Source organism: Berghia stephanieae, chromosome 7, assembly GCF_034508935.2.
Source record: "Berghia stephanieae isolate SIO BIC M18660-M18661 chromosome 7, UCSD_Bste_1.3, whole genome shotgun sequence".
Classification (NCBI taxonomy): Eukaryota; Metazoa; Mollusca; class Gastropoda; order Nudibranchia; family Aeolidiidae; genus Berghia; species Berghia stephanieae.
The window spans coordinates 25969864-25990705 of record NC_088366.1 but is presented as its reverse complement, the minus strand read 5'-3'; the positions used below and the strand labels follow the sequence as shown (position 1 = coordinate 25990705).

At 35.0% G+C, this 20842-nt stretch overlaps 1 protein-coding gene across 4 annotated transcripts in view; it reads right to left on the bottom strand.

Annotated features, from left to right (window-relative positions):
* The window catches only part of LOC144976958 (uncharacterized), a 75513-nt gene extending 60695 nt beyond the window's left edge, over positions 1 to 14818 (bottom strand). For 2 of the 4 annotated variants that reach the window (XM_078921609.1, XM_078921610.1), the window contains exons 1-3: positions 14398 to 14679; positions 6313 to 6418; positions 2936 to 3069 (exon numbers count right to left, since the gene is read on the bottom strand). In XM_078921609.1, the coding sequence (XP_078777735.1) occupies positions 2936 to 3069; positions 6313 to 6418; positions 14398 to 14446 (289 nt within the window). In that variant the 5' untranslated portion in view covers positions 14447 to 14679. Of the gene's footprint in view, positions 1 to 468; positions 511 to 2935; positions 3070 to 6312; positions 6419 to 14397 lie in introns of all 4 variants that reach the window. The other 2 variants (XM_078921607.1, XM_078921608.1) reach the window with 2 other exon arrangements.
* Positions 14819 to 20842: the final 6024 nt, after the last annotated feature.

The window sequence follows — 20842 nt, the reverse complement described above, 5'->3', positions numbered from 1 at the left end:
TATAACAGCTTAAAAAAATAAACACAAACAAAAACAAAACAAAAAAAAAAATACAGAAGAAAATATCAAAACACAGAATGTTCGGGATCAAAGCCATTCTTCGGCCAAAAACAAAAATGCTAAACAAAAAATTAATACATCGCTTTAAATCCAGAAAGTTTGTCTAAAAACCCGGATTCTAGTTGTAATAATTATTTGAAAAATCTGGCATATTTTAATGAACAAGCACTTCCGTAATAATATCAGTGATGTATTATAATAATAGTAAAGTCATAATATATTTAGTTTATATCATTTATTGCTTGTGAGCTAGGTTTCTACACTCCTTTCTCACGCCGATTTTACTTTCGAAATGATAATTAATTATAACAATAATACACTGGTGGTGAATAGTTTTACAGTCGGTGCAAATAAATAGTAAGAATCAGGGTTGCAGAAAAGAAGTGAGAGAAAATAATATAATCTTACTGGACATAGACATGACAGCAGGCATCAATCCAGTATTTACGGCTGGAAATACAGAATATAAGAACGAAGTTGCTATCTTTGGTATACATTCATTTTTTTCTCATAATATCAATGTTTTGTGTAAGTCACAAAGCCAAAGAAGTCTCAGGTTTAACCTTCTCCTTACCAACTATAGGAAAATCGTTACATTCGTTACGATACAACCAACATTTTTCTTATTCAAATTTCTCTTGTACATCATGAAATTTAAAGAAAATGAACAGTGTGTTGTAGAGCATGTCTTGCTAAAGAAATTATGTATCGCAAGAACATTACTGCTATTATGTTTGGGTTAGTTGGGTGTGAAGTTTTAGGTAAAATCCTGAAAATGGCAGGTACGGAGAGGGTTAAGATTATAGGATACGTGGAGAATAATCTTAATATATTTTGTCTGGCACTGTTTCATACACGCATTGTTCAGATCTTTTGCTTTCACCGGCGCCTGCTCCCTAATTTGAGTATTTATATAGCACAATATCCATTAAAACCGCTTTATAAATTATCCCTAACCAACAGCATCATTTAACATGAAGGACGAAACGTGACGACTGTTATGCGACATTACAATTTTATTTTTTGACAGACACGCTGCTGTTACTCAATTTACACCTGAGTACGATGAGAGAATGTGAGTAAAGAGCCTTTTTCAAGGACTTAACTATGCGATGCTTAGAGCGGGACGAGAACCCAGAACCTTCCGGTCCGAAAGTGAGTGTCCTACCAGTATACCACGTAGACGCATAATGTGTCACTATCGACGCGTATCTGAAGTAAAAATATTTTTACCCAAAATATGAAAGGCTTTTTGTCAGTGGACGGCAGACATGCCCTAACTATTTTTGCGGCTATGTGGTCTAGTGGTATGACACTCGCTTTCCTGGCTCGGCGCACAGTTGAGTCCTTGGAGAAGGCTCTTTACTCATTTTCTCACACCGTACTCAGGTGTAAAATGAGTACCTGGCCGTTAACAGCGGTATCTCTGTCCGAAAAAAAAAAATACAATATCGCCTGGTCATGTCCCGTCCTACATATTAAATATTGTTGTTGGCCAGGGACCTCTTGTAAAGCGCTTTGAGCATGTATAGTGGATACTGCTCTATATAAAATCTCAGTTTTTTTATAAGGGAGTAATCAGGAGGTCTGAGGTTGGATTCTCAGTCGAGAAAAGCTGACTTTTCTGATGTTTTTTTTCTTTTTGTTTCATTCACACCTTTCCGGATTTTTATCTTATTGAATCACTGCTTTTTTTCAAGTTTGACAATTTATTTTCGGGAACTGGAGATTAGGAGCCATGTAGTACAGCTTTTTAAAAATTGTTTTTGTTTTCCTCGTAACCATGAAACATTAGGTTCGATTCCCTTGTCGTGCAGTGTGGTCTTAAGCAAATCACCTCACCCTAGTTCTTTTGCGATGCAGCACCGCAGAGCAGCTATTGACATCTGGGTCATTCCAATCTTACCCTGGAATAAATCTAAAGGAAAAGTTCTCTCTTTCGATGATTAAAGTAGATCTAGGTTTTATTTCAGTTTTATTTTATAAAAAAGCAGTGGTTTATGGGTTGAATAAGTAATGGGCATTTTCAGATAGGCAATGCTGTAAGAAATCTAAGATTTTATAAAGTACGCTTAACAGTACCAGACGACTTTACTGTACTACATATAAAATGAGTTCCATATTTTGGCCGATTGGAGTAAGAAATAATGTAACGTAATAAATCACATTGTTCCTGACTTTGGATGGCGCATGTACTAACATATGTGACCCAACGTCTCAAACCGGTATTATGTAGGGATGGACCAGATGCTGCAAAGTCAAATTATAGGTAAACTGGTCAAAAATATGAATTATTGGTATTTAGCACTCTAAAATATGATATTCCTTCTCCTCTATAAGGCATACGAACTCAACCAAAGTCTGATATTTCTAGCAACAAATTACATTTTCAGCAACTTAATCATCCCGGCTTAATACCGTTTTGAGACGAGGGGTCACATATGCGATCTGAGGAAGTCAAAAGGTTTTACAAACGAACAATTTCATAGATTATCATTTCAATCAAATCAATCAATCAATCAATTAAATGAGCCTACCATCCAGGCAATCAAACAGTCAATCAATCAGTCAGTCAGTAAGGTTTTAAATCAATCAATTAATCAATAGATCGATCAATCAATAAGCCAGACAGCCGGTCATTCACTCATTCGGTCAATCAATCAATCAATCAATCAATCAATAACGCATTAATTTTTTCGAATTAGCGCATCCGACCAATCAATCAATAAATCAATCAATCATTCAACCAATCAATCAATTATTAAATCAATCAATCAATCAATCAATCAATCATAATCAGTCAGTCAGCTAATATAAAATGAGACGTATATATATTGAAAAAAAGATTCTTTACAAAACCAGAATTTTATTTTACCTTCGGGGCAGCTCGAGAGGTCTTGGTTAAACGCTCTCAATATTTCTTCTATCTTGTATTTCTCCGCCCCGTGTTCTGCATCAGTACAGCCAGGCTGAAGATTATGCAGACAATCTTTGGCTCTTCTCTTTGCCCTATATTGAAGGTACAAAACAAATTTGTGAGTAGAAAATAAAATAAAAATGATAATAACCGCGGTTCGTAACCGTCCTCGAGGACGAGAGACGCATGCGCACAACCAACATGACGTTCTCTCTCTAATAACTTTTCCGCCGGTGACGTCACAGACTATGGGCGACGTCCAATCAAGAGACGCTACTCCTCCGCTGATCTCATTCCCTATAAACCCGAACCGAAATAAGTGTATTTTGATCTTTGATATCACCATTTAACCACATCCGATTCCAGCGTCGTTTGAGCCTTTGAAAGCAGAGATAAATAAATGCCTTTTGTCGGGGTGGCTTATTCAACAACGGTATTCTTTCAATTCTTCAAAGGATTACCTTTCAACTTTGATATATCTAGGTACCGCGAGGAGAAAAAGTTGCAGATTTGTGGGACTCCAGTTACGATGCTGAGTCAAAAAAAATAACGGGGAAAATCTCCAAAGGAGTTCATTTTTTTCATATTATGAAGCCATATTTGCCTCAGTTAGACTTACACATGTACTCTCGAAACCAAAAGTTGAATTTTTTAAAATTTAGTCACATTTTGACAAAATTATGGCAGTTTTAAATGCTCAAACGGATGTCAGTTAGCGACAGAGAACTGCCATTGAATGTCTTTTTTTGAAGGATAAACCTCGAGTAAAAGTTGCAAACGCTTTGAGAAATTTTAGATAATTTAGGCATAAGGTAGGTGCAGGTTTTTAGGTGAGTTGAATGTGTATCTCAATTATAAGAAAATAAGAAGCAAGCCAACACCCAATCTGACACCCCTTCAACAATGCCTCTATCTGACACACCTCGTGATGGACGCCCTCCAAGCAATATCAACTCAGTGAATCAAATAGATAGATAGATAGATAGGTAGATAGATAGATAGATAGATAGATAGATAGATAGAGAGAGAGAGAGAGAGAGAGAGAGAAAGAGAGAGTGAGAGAGAGAGGGGGAGTGTGTGTGTGTGTGTGAGAGAGACACACACACACACACACACACAGAGAGAGAGAGAGAGAGAGAGAGAGAGAGAGAGAGAGAGAGAGAGAGAGAGAGAAGCATTGATCAGATCTGACAAAAGAATATCTCTTGATGAGATAGCAGGAGATCTTGAAACCAGTCAAGGTAGTTCCCATCAACTCGTCGAATCTTTAGAATTCTCAAAGATCTACGCTTATTGGCTATCCATGCAATAATTGACAAATGAGAAAAAGTGAATTGCTATGCCGAGCTTCTTTGGCTAAGTGGGAGAGATGACAGCTTTCTAATTAGAATATCTACTGGAGATGAAACCTGAATTCATCATTATGAACCTGAGTTTAAGAGACAATAAATGTAATGGCGACATCCCTCTTTCCCAAGACCAAAAATTCAGAACTGAGAAAAAAACGGGGAAACTTATGGCAACAGTGTTTTGGGATATTAGAGATGTAATCCTCGTTGATATCCAACCATATGGAGTCACCCTGAAAGGTACATACAGACTCTGAAGCAGCAGAAAACAAGAATTCGCCGAGTTAGACCGGATTTGGAACAAGAACGGGTATTGTTTCTTCATGAAAATGAACGGCCACACACAATTGCCTGGACAAGAGAGGTAATCGCATCATTTGAATGCACAACGCTGTCTCACCAACCGTTATTCACCAAACTTGGCACATTCGGACTTTCATCGTTTTTGTCCAATCATGGAGACAATGAGGGAACATCGCTTTGAAGTGATGAAGAAGCCAAGGCAGTAGTAAAAACTTGGCTACAAGTTCAGTCAACTTAGTTTTACGAGGACGCGATACATGTTCTTACAAAACAGTCGACTGAGGATATATGAAGGAGACGGAGACTAAGTTGAGAAGTAGCATTCTACTCGGCTAATCCCAAGCTTTAGTTTGAGGATTAACTTGCTGATTTAATTTGCTTTAAAGTAATAAACAGATTCCCATTATATTATTGACACAGCCCAGTTCTTTGTTATTAGGCAAACGTTCTGTGCACACAGTGATATGCTCGTAATATGTGACACCTTCTTGTATTAAAAGCAGCGGAAGGCATTGCAAAAGATGAAATATTAATTATACGATAAAAAATCACAAAGCATGCTTCATAAGTTATCTTAGATTTAGATCCCCTGTCATAAAAGAGGTCTGACTTGAGCTCTATTTTTTTAAACATCAATCAAGAAACGGTTTCATTTTTCTGAAAAGTATCATTGCGAATACAGTCGACTTATTGCTAAATCACCAATTCATGCTATTGCCGATTTCGAAACATGACAACCAATGTTGCTACCCTCTCAGCAGCAGCAGTTTGAAAACAGAGAGAGGGGAAAATGAGAAGGAGGACGAGGACGAAGAGGATGAAGAGGAGGAAGAATAAGGGAAGGAGGGTAAAACTCCGCTGGAAAAGAAAGATAGCGAGACGGGGAAACAAGAGTAGGATTAGAAGAAGAAGAAGAAGAAGAAGAAGAAGAAGAAGAAGAAGAAGAAGAAGAAGAAGAAGAAGAAGAAGAAGAAGAAGAAGAAGAAGAAGAAGAAGAAGAAGAAGAAGAAGAAGAAGAAGAAGAAGAAGAAGAAGAAGAAGAAGAAGAAGAAGAAGAAGAAGAAGAAGAAGAAGAAGAAGAAGAAGAAGAAGAAGAAGAAGAAGAAGAAGAAGAAGAAGAAGAAGAAGAAGAAGAAGAAGAAGAAGAAGAAGAAGAAGAAGAAGAAGAAGAAGAAGAAGAAGAAGAAGAAGAAGAAGAAGAAGAAGAAGAAGAAGAGAAGAAGAAGAAAGAAGAAGAAGAAGAAGAAGAAGAAGAAGAAGAAGAAGAAGAAGAAGAAGAAGAAGAAGAAGAAGAAGAAGAAGAAGAAGAAGAAGAAGAAGAAGAAGAAGAAGAAGAAGAAGAAGAAGAAGAAGAAGAGGATATAAATGATGAGACGGTGGGAGTGGAGATGGAGATATAGAAAGAAATGTGGAAACAAGAGAAAGGGGTGGAGTGGAGCAACAGTGGAGGAGGGCAGTAACAAAAGGTGAAGAAAAATGGACGACGAAGAGAATGAGTAGTGGAAGAATGTGACAGATAAATGGATTAAAAGGAGTGGGAAGAGAGGAGGAGAAATAAATATAGGCGAGGAAGATCGGGCGGAGGTGACTAGAAGGAGGGACATGATAGATAGGAGAGAGAGAGAGAGAGAGAGAGAGAGAGAGAGAGAGAGAGAGAGAGAGAGAGAGAGAGTTACTACTTACATGCAAATGGCGTCAGTATCCAAGCTTCCATCCAGATCGGTAACTGGTTTGGTACAACCATCGATGTTGTCAAAAGTGCAATCCTTGATGACGGCAAACGTGGAGGCTAACGGAGATTGGAATAGAATAAAAAAAAAAAAAAGAGTTTTTGTGAGCTCAATAAATAAGCAGTAGCAATTGCTTGCTATCTTTTGGATAGAACGTGATTCTGGCAAAGTACTATCTGACAATAATAAGAAAAAACATGAGTTGTATAATATACCGCGAAATCCGTAACATGTGCTCATAGCTCTTTACAAGGGATCCCAAGCTAGCAGCAAGATTAAACCTGTAGAATGATATATGACACTGACGTGTGAGGTAATTAAATAATTCTCCTATCCGACAAAGATAACGCTGTTGGTTAACAGTTACCCACCTCTGAATATTTAAAAAGTACAAAATCTTTTGCAAGGACTGAACGACGCACCTTCCACAGCTCAATTCGAACCTCCAACCTAAAGGTGGCAAGCTCAGTGCCCTACCACTAGACTAATGAGCTGCCCGACAGACCGAACATACAACTCACTCCACTACTTTCCGACGAATTAAACATTTACATAATAAGACCATGCGCTGCTTCCGTGGACCAATGGGCTCGCAATCTCATTTCTTTTTTATACAATTAAAGAGAGAGAGAGAGAGAGAGAGAGAGAGAGAGAGAGAGAGAGAGAGAGAGAGAGAGAGAGAGAGATAGATAGAGAGAGAGAGAGATAGATATAGAGAGAGAGAGAGAAAGAGAGAGAGAGAGAGAGAGAGAGAGAGAGAGATATGATATTTTATAATGCCCCCCCCCCCCCCCCCCCCCAGAAGAAGCGGGTAAAATTTATAATGTCTTGAACTTCTATGAAGTGAGTTTCGTATAGACTGCAATATGCACTAATATGTGACGCATCACCTTAGAACGGTTGGGTTGGTTTACATAGTTGTAGACAAAATGGTGTGAATGAGTGACGTAAATTTGTAAGCGTGTTAGTACAAAAAAGTTGCCTAACAGGCGACTAGTACTGCATGAAATGAAAATATGATTCCATATGTCTTGCCGGAGGAATAAATATACCATGTGAAACGATATGAGCATTTGTAAATCCTTAAAATTGCACTGTATAGATGTCCACATTCATTTATTTATTTTATCTTAACTTTTGAGTCTTTTGAAACACTCTTTAATCACATATTCTCACATAAGCTCGGATGTAAAACGAGTACTTCCTGGTAACAACATAGTGTAAAATCGAAAACTTATAGATCTCATGTTAAGTCTTGTTGTTGATTTGGGCCCTTTGCGCATATTTATTATAGTCAATCTTGCACTATATAAAAGCTCGCGTTTTCGTTATGAGTTTAACGGGTTTTTTCAAGAATAAGCATTCAATATCATTTTTTTAAAGTGTTGGGCGTGGTATAGTATGATATTGAAGCGATATGTTAGATATTACTTGAACAGCCATAACAACAAATGAAAAAATACATAAATAAATACGAAGAGAGAGATAGAGATAGAGATAGATAGATAGATAGATAGATAGAGAGAGAGAGAAAGAGAGAGAGAGAGAGAGAGAGAGAGAGAGAGAGAGAGACTCTGATATATTATATACACTATATATGGAAAGGGAGATAGAGGAATATATGTAGGAATATAGATGGAAAGCTAGACAAATAGATGCATAGATAGATACATAGGAGCGAGGGAGAGAGATAGATAAATAGATAGATAAAGAGAGAGAGAGAGAGAGAGAGAGAGAGAGAAAGAGAGAGAGAGAAAGATAGAAAAAGAGAGAATGAGAAGATAGAGGTAATTCTATATCAAATATGTTATTAATCATAATAATTTCGATACGGGTATTTTTTTTTTATATAATCAAATCATTACGTCTTCTCTAATGCCCAAATGAATTCTTTTTCTTTTACCCTTTTATTCTTACAAAATAACAAAACCTGAAATCACCATTGAATCGTTTATTTTCTGGCAAAACCCTATAATTATCTTTTCTATACATTTCCAAAACATATCTTTCATTCAGATTAATACATTTAAAAGATATTAATGTGGAATGCGAAATAAGATTACTACGGAGGGGTTTGATTGTCATATGACAATTTGTTTATGAAATGGGTAAAAAAACATTTTATATTACAAAACAGCCGGTTAGGTTCATAAATCCAAACAAAAACATTATATAGCTTTTTAAAAACAAATTGAGGCCCCTCCGCCGTGCTTGATTAAATCTATTCATGGATAATAAGTACCTTTACGGTATAAATGTATGTATGTAGAACACGCCTCCATTACATATCCCTATTCCTATCTCTTATCCCTCTTACTACTCCTTCTTCTCCTTCTCCTCCTCTTTGGACGGACTAAACGAATAAATACACCAAAAAAATAAAATAAAAATAAAACAACTAAATAGCACAGTGATTTACGTCTCGGAGCCTTTAGAATATAGTTTATCTTAATTTAAGAAGTAAATGGCATTTGCGATACTTCAATGTCATGTCATGGAGTGGACTAATACCATTAATTATAGAGACCAGATAGACTTGAGCAAGGCTTTTGATACAGTCTATCACATGAGCCTCCTTGCAAGTTGAAGCATTATGTTATTTCCAATACCATACACTTCCTTCCTGTCAGATCTTTCTCATAAAGTGATGGTAGAAAACAAACTATCATCAGCATTTCATGTTCTATTTGGTGTCCTACAGGGAACAGTTTTAGGTCCACTTTTGATCATACTCTATGTAAATGACACGCTCTCCAAAAATTCTGAAGGTAAAACATTTCGTCTTTTCATAAACGACAGTTTGCTACAGAGAAAATAAAACCCCAAAACTTACAAATATTCTCAAAGAAGGCCTTAACAACTCCCAGACCATAAGAAAGAATCGAAAATATAGTTCCATCCAAATTCATGCAAACTTCTACAAATAAAATTAAGTTTTGGCCTCTAAATCACCCCGACATGACACCACCTTGAGGTAATGGGTCATATTTTACCTTAAAATCAGTTAAATCTAACCAAGGGTCTGTTATCTTTTTGGCTACAAATTCAATTTTCAACATCTAAACCACCCCAATACAAACGGTTCTCAGATGGTAGATGACAATAAATATTTTGCTTAAAGTATTTAATATGAAACTAGTTCATATGTGACCATCCGCGTCTATTTGGCATTATGTCGGGATGGACAAAATGCAGACAATTTAGCCTAAAGTCAAAATAATCATAAATTAGAAATATATGGTATTTTTAAAGTTTAAGACTAGGAAAAATAAATATATCTCCTCAATGGATGCATTAATGTTAATTTGAAATTTATGACTTAAGATTAGAATTCAATAAAAAGAATCGGGTGTATTCTGACCGACTTGTACATAATATATACAGGTTTGACATCCGAACACAATTTAGGGCCTAGTTTAACATTGTTGTAATAAACAACATTTTGCCTCAATTTTTTTAGATTGCCATTACAACAATGAGCCCATAAGGAATTGGGTTATCCGACCTGCAAATAAGTATACGGAGACCCTGAGCTATTACCATTTTGAGACGAAATGACACAATACCATGAGGTCCCATGGACCCAATGATACAATATTTCAAAACATTTTTTTGAAGCGCTGATATATTATACAATTTAAACGGGAACCGGTTTTAAACGAAAGTTATTTATACACATTATTATGATAATGATCTTGTGTCGCAATATTATATTTATTGATTTATTTTTTTCAATTCAAAATCTTGATGACGACAAAAAAGTTATAATATCATAATATAAAGAATTTATTTCGAAATCAATCTGACGTGTTTGTTTCATTCTTCAAGAACGTGACTTTCAATGTATCATAACAATATTTGTTTGCTTGACTAAATTTGATAATAATAACATTGATAACATGACTCAGCAGTTGATATTATTTTCAATACGAGAAATCATTTAACGCGACGTATAACACGTAACCCCCCCCCCCCCCCTCAATACCTGGCCACAAATCAACACCCCTCTTCGAATCCAAACCCTCTCCCCTCCCTTCCTCTCTCACTTTAAGAAATAAGGCGGGGGAGGGGGGGGGGTATTCAATTTGTATTTTAGTGGCAGTGAAAGAAGGCAGCCGCAAAATAAGATTTAAACCCATTGGAAGAGGAATCTGAATGTATTTACTGAAACCTGATTACATGTCACAGAATTTTCATAGTGAGGCTTATTTTCGCGTAGTATCAATTAACCGTATTCAAAGCGCTTTACAGAAGGCCCCTAACTACCTTTATTCCACCCCTTCCATTGGAAAACACTATCATTTATTAGTAAATACTTGATCGTTGAATAAAGCTTTGAATGCGTTGAATACAAAATGTCCTCAACGCTTACAGAATATTTGCGCACATTTTATTGGTTTAAATCCAACTTTCTTTTTCTTATTCGGGTCAAATTGTCATTCAAGCAGATGTAGAAAAATACAAACAGGGAATCGAAGTTATTACTGCCATGCATTCAAAACCATTAAAATTCATAACAAAATACTCATTCTAGCTGAATTTATCTTCTGCTGCCCCCCCCCCCCACCCCTTTCCTATTTCATTCTGACTTCATTTATGTACGCCGCTAATTACGAAAACAAGAATATAAAAAATTGAAAGAACAGTGCATACAACAACAAGAAATAACCGGCATGTCTAGACAGACGATGTTCCAGTGCCAAAATAATTTCTGAAAAACATTTTGAACAAATTACTGGAAAAATCGGAATGGTCTAAGTAAATGCCAAAATTTTAGAAACATTACATTTTCTAGTAAATGCCCTTAGAAGTGGATAACAATCATGAATTTCTTATCCCATTTCCATGGTTAGTATCTAGAAAGGACTATTTCTTTGTTTAATGACTATTTTTAAAAATTGGCATTAAAAGTACCAAATCCGTGTCTAACGTTTCGTCTAGGATTCCCTTTGACAAACTTTAATCATCCCCATCTATAGATAACCTCGATTCACTGAAAAATGAAACATTTTTACAAATTATTTGTTATGAAATATCTAAGAAATTAGTTGTTTTTTCATCGAGGAATAACTCACTCGCAAGCTCGTGAGTTATTTAGCGCTATAACAATAACTCATTTAATGAATCCATACTCGTGAAAGGAACCGATAATGCACATGCCAAAAACAGCCGATTCGATCAGTCTTACAGTTTGTGAGTATTTATCACAATATTTTGACACACTGATGAGGGAATGGCATAGCAACACTTGTCGACACCGTACATTTTCCAGGAGTTTCTGTTAAAATTGTGCGTATTGGATTCAGTAGTCTGATGTCACGCCGCCCGACAACGGCGGCCATCTTGGTTCTATACAAAGAAAATCATTACTTTTTGTTCTTCAAGCTGGCTAGAACCTTTCATATGTCTTGTGATCAGACTGTATAAAAGTCAAAACAAGATCATATTTATAATGTTTTTCTCCTCTGGATACACTTTTATGCTCGTCGGAGAAATATTTCATAAGAGCGTCCGCCACTGTTCCGATAGTTTAGAACCAATGTTTCTAAGTTACTATGCATCATTAGGAAGGAAGTGACGTTACGACTATTGAATCCTATTGCTCGTAATCTGTGGAGCCGGTCGTTTCGGGTGACAGGGATTACTTCAGATGGCTATAAACTGGTCCCGATCATAGCTGTCTTGAATACATGACGGTTAGCTAAAATCATAGGGCCTCTAGACTTCGAACGATTTTAATAGATTCTTAACACAAGTCATTTAAAAACTACATGGCATTGATATGCCAAACATTACTGTGTCAACACATTGTGATAATGCTCACTCACAAACAGGACGGTCACCCCATCGAAATCAGTCCCTTTGCATATGAAGCGATTGCTCTACTAATAAATCGTCCCCGTACATCAGGTGTATTTACCCGCATATTTGCTGATCATTTTAACTATAAAAATTGACTTATTGCCATCGAATTTATTCTGATGTACTCCCATACGAATCACATTTAGACCCATAAAAAATGAGATATTAAAAAATGGCAGGCTTACCCAGCAGAAAAGTAGATTTTTTAAAACTCAAACAAACTCTAAAAAACAACTTTATGTTCCCATTGATTAAACAAAGACCATTCTTCAAAGTTTGTCACGTACAAAATAAATCTGAATAAGAAAAATGTATCTATATTGTGACATAACAAATATGACGATTTTTCTGCAGATGGTAAAGAGAGGGTTAATTCACATTTATTTAAAGATATGAACAAGTGTTTATGAAACGATGCCAGACGAAGTGTACATAATATATGCTGGTCTGAGATCCGAACCCACTTATGGGCCTAGATTAACATTGTTGTAATGGACAATATTTTGCGTCATTTTAAAAAGTTCCCATTACAACAATGAGCCCATAAGGAATTGGGTTATCAGAAGTGGAACATAGCAAGAAAGAAAAATACAAGTCGAGGAAGACTGGTATTTTGGGATATATTTTTTTCTCTCGATTTTTTCTGTCTTGCTTTGACTGGCACCGTTCAAACAGACTTGTTCAAATCTTTATGCCTGCTCCCTAATTTCTCAATTCATTTAAAAAGAAAATCTACAAAATAACAATATCATTTTTCATCAAATGTGACACATCAAAGCGGTGTCCGGTCTGGATGAGCTGGGTGCTAGAAATTGAATTTATAACATAACATAACATAACATAACATAACATAACATAACATAACATAACATAACATAACATAACATAACATAACATAACATAACATAACATAACATGGTTAAAGGCAACCTTTTAGGATTATATCCTTGATATGAAAAATGCAATATGATCTATCAATAATATCATCAATAAATAATTTGACATGAGTAAGAAAACATTACTGGTCATATTGAAATCTTAGATTTCGGTCGATCAGTTTTAAAACTATCCAGAGGCGATGCATTCTTTGTTTATAGCTTCAAATATCAAAGTGACAATTACGGAGCAGGCACTGGTGTAAGATAAAGATCTGAAGGGAGTGTATATAATTTTTTCAAATTGAGCTTTTATAAAGCGCAATATCCACTAAATGTGCTCAAAGCGCTTTACAAAGGGTCCTTGACACGAAACATGTGGAACGAGACATAACGCCTGTTAGGCGATATTACAATTTTTTTCCGACAGAGACAATGCTGTTGACGGCCAGGTACTAATCTTACATCTGAGTACGGTGAGAGAATGTGAGTAAAGAGTCTTTTCCAAGGACTCAACTATGCGCCGAGCGAGGCGCGAACCCAGGACCTTCCGATCCAAAAGCGAGTGTCATACTACTAGACCACATATCCGTATATGACACAATGCTAGACAAAACAAGACAACCATCCCAAAAAATCAGATTGCTGCCTCAACTGGCGAGGAATCGAACCTCAGACCTGCTGATTATCGGTCAAACGTGCTACTATTACACAACAGAGGATGGTCGATAGTTGGGAACTATTTAATGTAGAGCAATGTGTCTTAAACACTTTTTCAATTCATGATTCATTAAATACAACTTGGGGTTATCTTATGCTCGTTCTGGTGGAGAATGAACACACTTTCTTAGCTTGCAATAACTTAAGAATTAGTTTTTATTAATTTAATTGTAAATTCGACTTTTAAAGACCGATTCACCCCGAAATAGTTACGTTTAGAGACGGTGTGTCACAAATAATAAAAAGAGACCCCCCCCCCCCACCCCTCTCCAAGTTACTCATGAGAATCCCCACTGCCTCCCTTTTTCTTAAGGACTCCAGATTGTACTTTGGTAAAAAGATTCGTCTAACTTCAGGACAACATATATATATATATATATATATATATATATATATATATATATATATATATATATATATATATATATATATATAAGCGATCAGGTAGAAAGGGACAACCTTAGAACTTAAAAGAAAGAACCCAACCAGATGCGTCACCAACAGATACTTTATTTTACAGAATAAAAAGTAAATCAAAGTCAGCTATAGTACCATTAGAAAATATATTTTAGATAACTTACCAAAACACGTAGCCAATAAGATGGCCAATGCAAGTTTTACACCAGCCATTCTTCAAGCTTTGAGAAAAAACCACTGTTCTGTGCGAAATAAAAACCAGAAAGTTTACGCTGCCAGTCTATCAAGAATCTAGATTTCCTTCCACCAAAACAAATTCACATGACTATATATTATCTCGAAACAATAAACAAGGTTCTTAATATTTGAATATGTATAGGTGTGGAGACTTGAATAAAAATACAAACAACAATATGTGAAACCACTGTGAAACCTCGAAGAAGAGAATCCGGAATTGGGGGGTAAAAATCTAACCGGATAACTGGCAAATCGTCAGGTTTGACCAGTTTGGATACAATGGACATCTCTAGAATGATGTGATGCGTGACCGCTCGTATCAGACAAAACAACCCCGAAAACAGGAGCGGTATGAACACAGTATGAGGCATTTTAAATATACGGTAATGAATAAAGACACACATACACTCCGTCCCCCCCCCCCCCCCCCCCCCCCCCCCAAAAAAAAAAAATAAAAAAAATAAAAAATAAAAACAACTAAAAAAAAAAAACAAAAACACCCCAAACACATACACACTTATGTTTTATAATATATATGACAACAATGTTTACTATTATTGTTAAAATTATCTTTATCATTATAGTAATAATAATAATGATGATGATAATAATAATAATACTAATAATAATAAATAATAATAATAATAATAATAAATAATAATAATAATAATAATAATAATAATAATAATAATAATAATAATAATAATAATAATAATAATAATAATAATAATAATAATAATAATAATATATATATATATATTATTATTATTATTATTATTATTATTATTATTATTATTATTATTATTATTATTATTATTATTTCATTATTATTATTATTATTTTTCATTATTATCATTATTATTATTATCATTATTATTATTATTATTATTATTATTATTATTATTATTATTATTATTATTATTATATTATGAATATTATAATGATAAAGATGATTCTTATGATGTCGTGGCGGGAGGGCATAATCTTTCATTTTTAAAAATATGATACATATCTTGACACTGAAATAACCTGTCCGATGTTTTTTTTTCTAAAGTGTGGAAATTGGTGAAATCTATCAAATGCTGCACATTTTACCATATATGTTGAATACATTTCAATCAGGGGAGCACATTTCGGGGTTGGTTTTAGTCACCCCAACTGGTATAAGTCAACCTATTCTGCGGTAGTCATTTGTCCTCAATAAAACATCAAAACCCAAACTGAGTCTTATATTTTTGGCCTAATATTTAGGTGATGGGTTTGGAATTAAGTTCAAGTCTCTTTGATAATATTCATTGATTGATATATGACCCACCGTGTGATCGATATGTGACTACCGTGTGACTGATATGTGACCAATCGTATGATCTGTATGTGACCCACCTTGTGATCGATACATGACCCACTGTTTGATCGATATGTGACCCACCGTGTCAAAATGGCATTTTGTTGGGATTATTAAGATGCTATAAATTGAATTCATAGCCAAACATGATATCAGAGTTTGGTTGAGTTTTCAAGTTTTATTGAGGAGAATGAATATAGCATTGTAATGCGGTTGCTATGAGCGGCGCATAACTGAGTCCTTTACTCACATTCTCTTGGTGTATTCAGGTGTAAAATGAATACTTGGTCGTTAACAGCGTTGTTTCTATAGAAAAAAAAATGTAATATCGCCAAACTGGATCATGACTCGTCCAACATATTAAGAGTTGCAGTTGGCTAAGGATCCCTTGTAAAACCCCTTGAGCACGTTTATGTAGTGGATGTTGCGCTATATACATACATGATTTTTTTAATGTCTAAAAACTAAGTTTTCATATTTTTTTTTGATCTGAGTAATTTATTTAATATGACTTTTAACATCTAGTCCAACCTGATATATAGTCGTTTAGAGACGATGGCACTCTCATATTATGAAAACAAATTGTTTCTCTAACGTCTGTATGGATTTTACGTAATGTATTAATATTTTTAATGTTTTACTTATTGGCTGAAGAAGGGGTTTGAGCCCGAAACATTCCGTGTTTTGTATTTCTTTCTTTTTTTTTAAAATGTGTTTTTGTTCATTACTTTTTTATAGCCCACAGCTTCTGGCAGCTAAGTATAATTTTACCAGATAGAGTTGAGGTGGTTGGTGGTCTGGAAAAGTAAAGAAGAATGTCCCTATTGTGGACTGTCCCAATTAAATGGAATGACCTGTTTGGTCGGTTATATAAAGTAAGAAATGCTTGATTGAACATAAATGCATAGAGGGGTAAGAGGGTATGTTTTTGTATGACTCGGGGTAGGGGTGGATGGGAGGTGGCTTTGAGATGATGGGAATGAAAATAATTATAGGCAACCTCCTTTCGTCGAGTCAATGGCTGAGGGATATACGGTTGTCTCGTCTTGTAGCGATAGTCAAGCGATGTTGAGCGACCATGGTGTGTGGTGCCAGTGTTTTGTCCACGGGTAAAAGACTTGACACACATTATCCCTAAAAGCCGTCCCCCACTACAGAAACTGGGATACAATCAAGCTTCATAGGCCTTATGACTCCAAAGGAGTGTATGACATAATCAGTCGGAATGTGAAAATTTTGGATTTGCATTTTTTTTTCATTTTCTGAAAGAATATTCTCACCAGAGCATTTTAATCATTATTTGAGGTGATTTTTCATGAAGTTATGGTCAGATGTGTAGGAAAGGTATCCAGCAACTTTTCTCAAATTTCATACTTTTTCAACTTGACTAGCTGTAAAAAAATATTTAGAAATAAAATTAAGCTTTGATATTTCCCGAAGATGTACAAAAAGGGTTGATTTAATCATGTATGACAAGAACTCATTTTGGATAAAAATTGAGCTTCTAACTAAACTTGGCAATATCTCAGTTCAAACCTTTTCACCATCCGGCTGATTATGTCATTTACTGAAACATATTTTATCGTCATTTTCTTATGCTATTGAAATCTTGAGAAACTCTGCACTTCATGGATTATTATATTATCTCCCCAATAGTTCTATGTAGAGATCTGTGACGGCTGCCCGAAGCCTGGCGTCCTAAGATATTAACAATGAAGGAGAAAATAGGAAAGGCTTTGGGTGGAAATAGTACACTGCTTGTATTGTTTAAGATGAGTTCAATTCAAAGGGTTTATTTTAGGCAATTGCCAATATGAACCATGCATTTACAAATGATTTCAAATCAATACAGGTAAAAGGAAACTACCAAAGTAATTAAATAGATAAATAAACAGATAAATATGAATATAATGAATGAATAAACAGAATAAATAAGTAGATAAATAAGTGAATAAATAAGTAAATACCTATAACTTCCACCAGAAGCCTATCCTTTTTTCTACTTTTAGTAATTCTATGCTATAATGTAGATTGAGCACCTTCATCTACATCCTATTTGTCTCACCACACCAACCACTAAGTTACCAAATTCAGTAGGTAATATGAATAAAGAAGAAAGAAAGGGGGTGTAACGAGGTGCACTTATTTGCAGGTCTGATAACCCAATTCATTATGGACTGATTGTTGTAGTGGAAATCTCAAAAAATGACGTAAAATATTGTCCATTACAACAAAGTTAAACTAGGCCCATAATTGCATTCGGAAGTCAGACCTGCATATGTGTATGTACATGTCGGGTGTTCTTACACTCTTGCTTTTTGGATGTTCACAACCGCTGAACGAGCTTGCGTGAGTGTCAGATTTCTTTTATTCTTTTAAAAAAATGATTAAATTAATCTTTTTATAAAAATATCTAATTTTAGTGAAATTTAACATTTGATTAACTCACGTTACAAATTAGATTTCTACTATTGTAAACATGATATTATTGCGCCTTGCTATTTATGGCGAGTATCTAGTAAAATAACAACATTTCAACAACGCAAAAAAAATTGTTAAGTGATCATTGTGATTGTTTCGTCGATTTTCTCTACATGGCTTATTTAGACACAACACCATATTGATGAGACAGATCACAAATGTAAAAAAATAAATTAAAACTGACTTAGTATGAAGGGAGTAATTAAAATAAAAGGAGTCTTACATATTTCACAATTGGAATTCCCCAAGCATACAAAACGCTGATTCTCAATGCTGCGTTGTTATCGTGAAATCGTTAACTCACTCAAACCTAGAGATTTTTTCTACTTTTCAAAATATGAAAGAATGTATTTAAAATGAGCATGTACACAGATAGTTTTATTCAACTACCATTAATATGCAAAAACTAGAAACATTAGCTTTGATACTACGCCAATAATTTGTCTCAGAAAAATGTAATAAATAGGCATGGGGTAAAAGTAACCCGGGTAAACTACGGATATAGTCGGTGTTAGGGTTGAGTGAGTTAAGGATTCCGTAACGCTAGAGTGCAAAAAGTAGAATTTTGTAAGAATTTTGTTTTGACTTCTTTGTCACACCCCCCCCCCCCCTATTCGAATCAACAACCATATCAATAATCAGAGCGAATAAGTAATACACAACGATAAGAAGACTTACTTATGATTTGTAATTTGTAAGAATACATTGAGTATGTACAGATAGTTAAAAAATAAAGCTGATCAAATGAATCGATTTTCTAATTGTACTAAACAAGGAGAGACAATTTACACATTTATACATTATATACTAAAGAAGATTGTTTTTTTAATAGATAGAATGAAGTTGACGTCACTCGGGTCTGTGTTATTATTATTTTTTTTTGCCATCCGCGTTTACGAGTAATTCTCGCTAAAGGTTACACATAGTTTTGTGTTTTGGTCCATTATACTTCCGGATGTTAATGTTGTGAGCTTCCTAGCCAAGCGCAATTAGGGACTTATTGACGTTGAATTTTTGGTGTCAAATCTAAGTTTGTTCAAATGACTCCCTTAAAGTAAAAGTTTCCCCGTATAATAATATAATTATTATTTGATGAAGACCCCCGAAAGGAAATGCTTATGTCCCCTCTGGTGCAGCTCTCATTATAATATTATGAGAACAAACTAAACCCCCCCCCCCTCCCCCTCCCTGTATGATCATGTCAATAAAAACATTCACGTTTTGTCCTGTGTCATGCCACAGATGAGATTTGTTGATAACTACAACATATGTGCAGACAGTGACACAACATGACAAGGTTTTATTCTCTTTCTACGACATCACGTTGCATGCCGACCAAGATCTATAATAATTAATATATATGTGACCCTCCGTCTCAAAACGGTATTATGTCTGGATGATTCAGATCCCAAAAAGTGGATTTAGAGATAGATTGACGAGAAATTGGAGCTTAGAAGTTTTTGCAATGCAAGAAATAGTCTTTATACTCCACCGTAACGTACAGAAATTAAACCCAAGTTGGATATTTGTGGTTATGAATTCAATTTCCCTTACCGAGTGGATCCAGACATAATACCACTTCGATACGGTGGGTCACATATACGGGTGCATATCTCAAGGTTGATCCAACATGACTTGAGTTTGACTGAACTTTTGTCTTCCTTTAGAAACGACTGTTACCACCCCTCTTTGAGTAATTTCTATGAGGAAAACAAGTGCTTATTTAATCCCCAATCTAAGAATAAAAACACTTACAATATTATGAAATATTGCTTAGATTCTTTACAATTCTTTTCAAGAAATTATGCCAGGAGCCCGTATAACAACAAGCAATAATAAATCATTGATGAAACGTGACCAAATCTGCATATCACAGATATTTTAACCGATTAGCTGCCGTGCTCTGGAAAGAAAATGTTTTTGTAAAAATTTGGCCATTTAACTCGTCCTTTAAATTAAATATCGATCGATTTAAATAAATCTCGTCTTGGCAAAGTCTCTTAAACTTGGAACTTCGCGAAGTCCCAGATTTGAAAGTTATTTCCAAAATGAGGGTCATTTATATCGATCGATATTTGAAGGACGAGTTTTCTGGCCAAATTTTTAAGTACGAGTTTTGCAGAGTACAGCAATTGGCTGGTTAAATAAAAACATTAATATTGAAATATTTTTATATTGCACGTCTCTTTTGGTATTGCTCAATGTCCACAGGTTACAAAAAATAACACCAACCGGTCACATGCATTCAAATGAGGATATAAAAGATAGTTAAAAAAAAAAATCAAAACGAAACAAAAAAATAAAACGAAACGAAAATAAAGAAATGTTTTTTTAAAAGCATGTATTACTTCACGCCTAATAAACTTGCGAAATCCTCCGCCGATAAAAGAGTTTCAAATAATCTAAAGATCTTTAATAAAAACAGTGTCAAAGCAGAGAGAGAGAGAGAGAGAGAGAGAGAGAGAGAGAGAGAGAGAGAGAGAGAGAGAGAGAGAGAGAGAGAGAGAGAGAGAGAGAAAAGCATGTCGAAGAGTGGTGGGAAAATT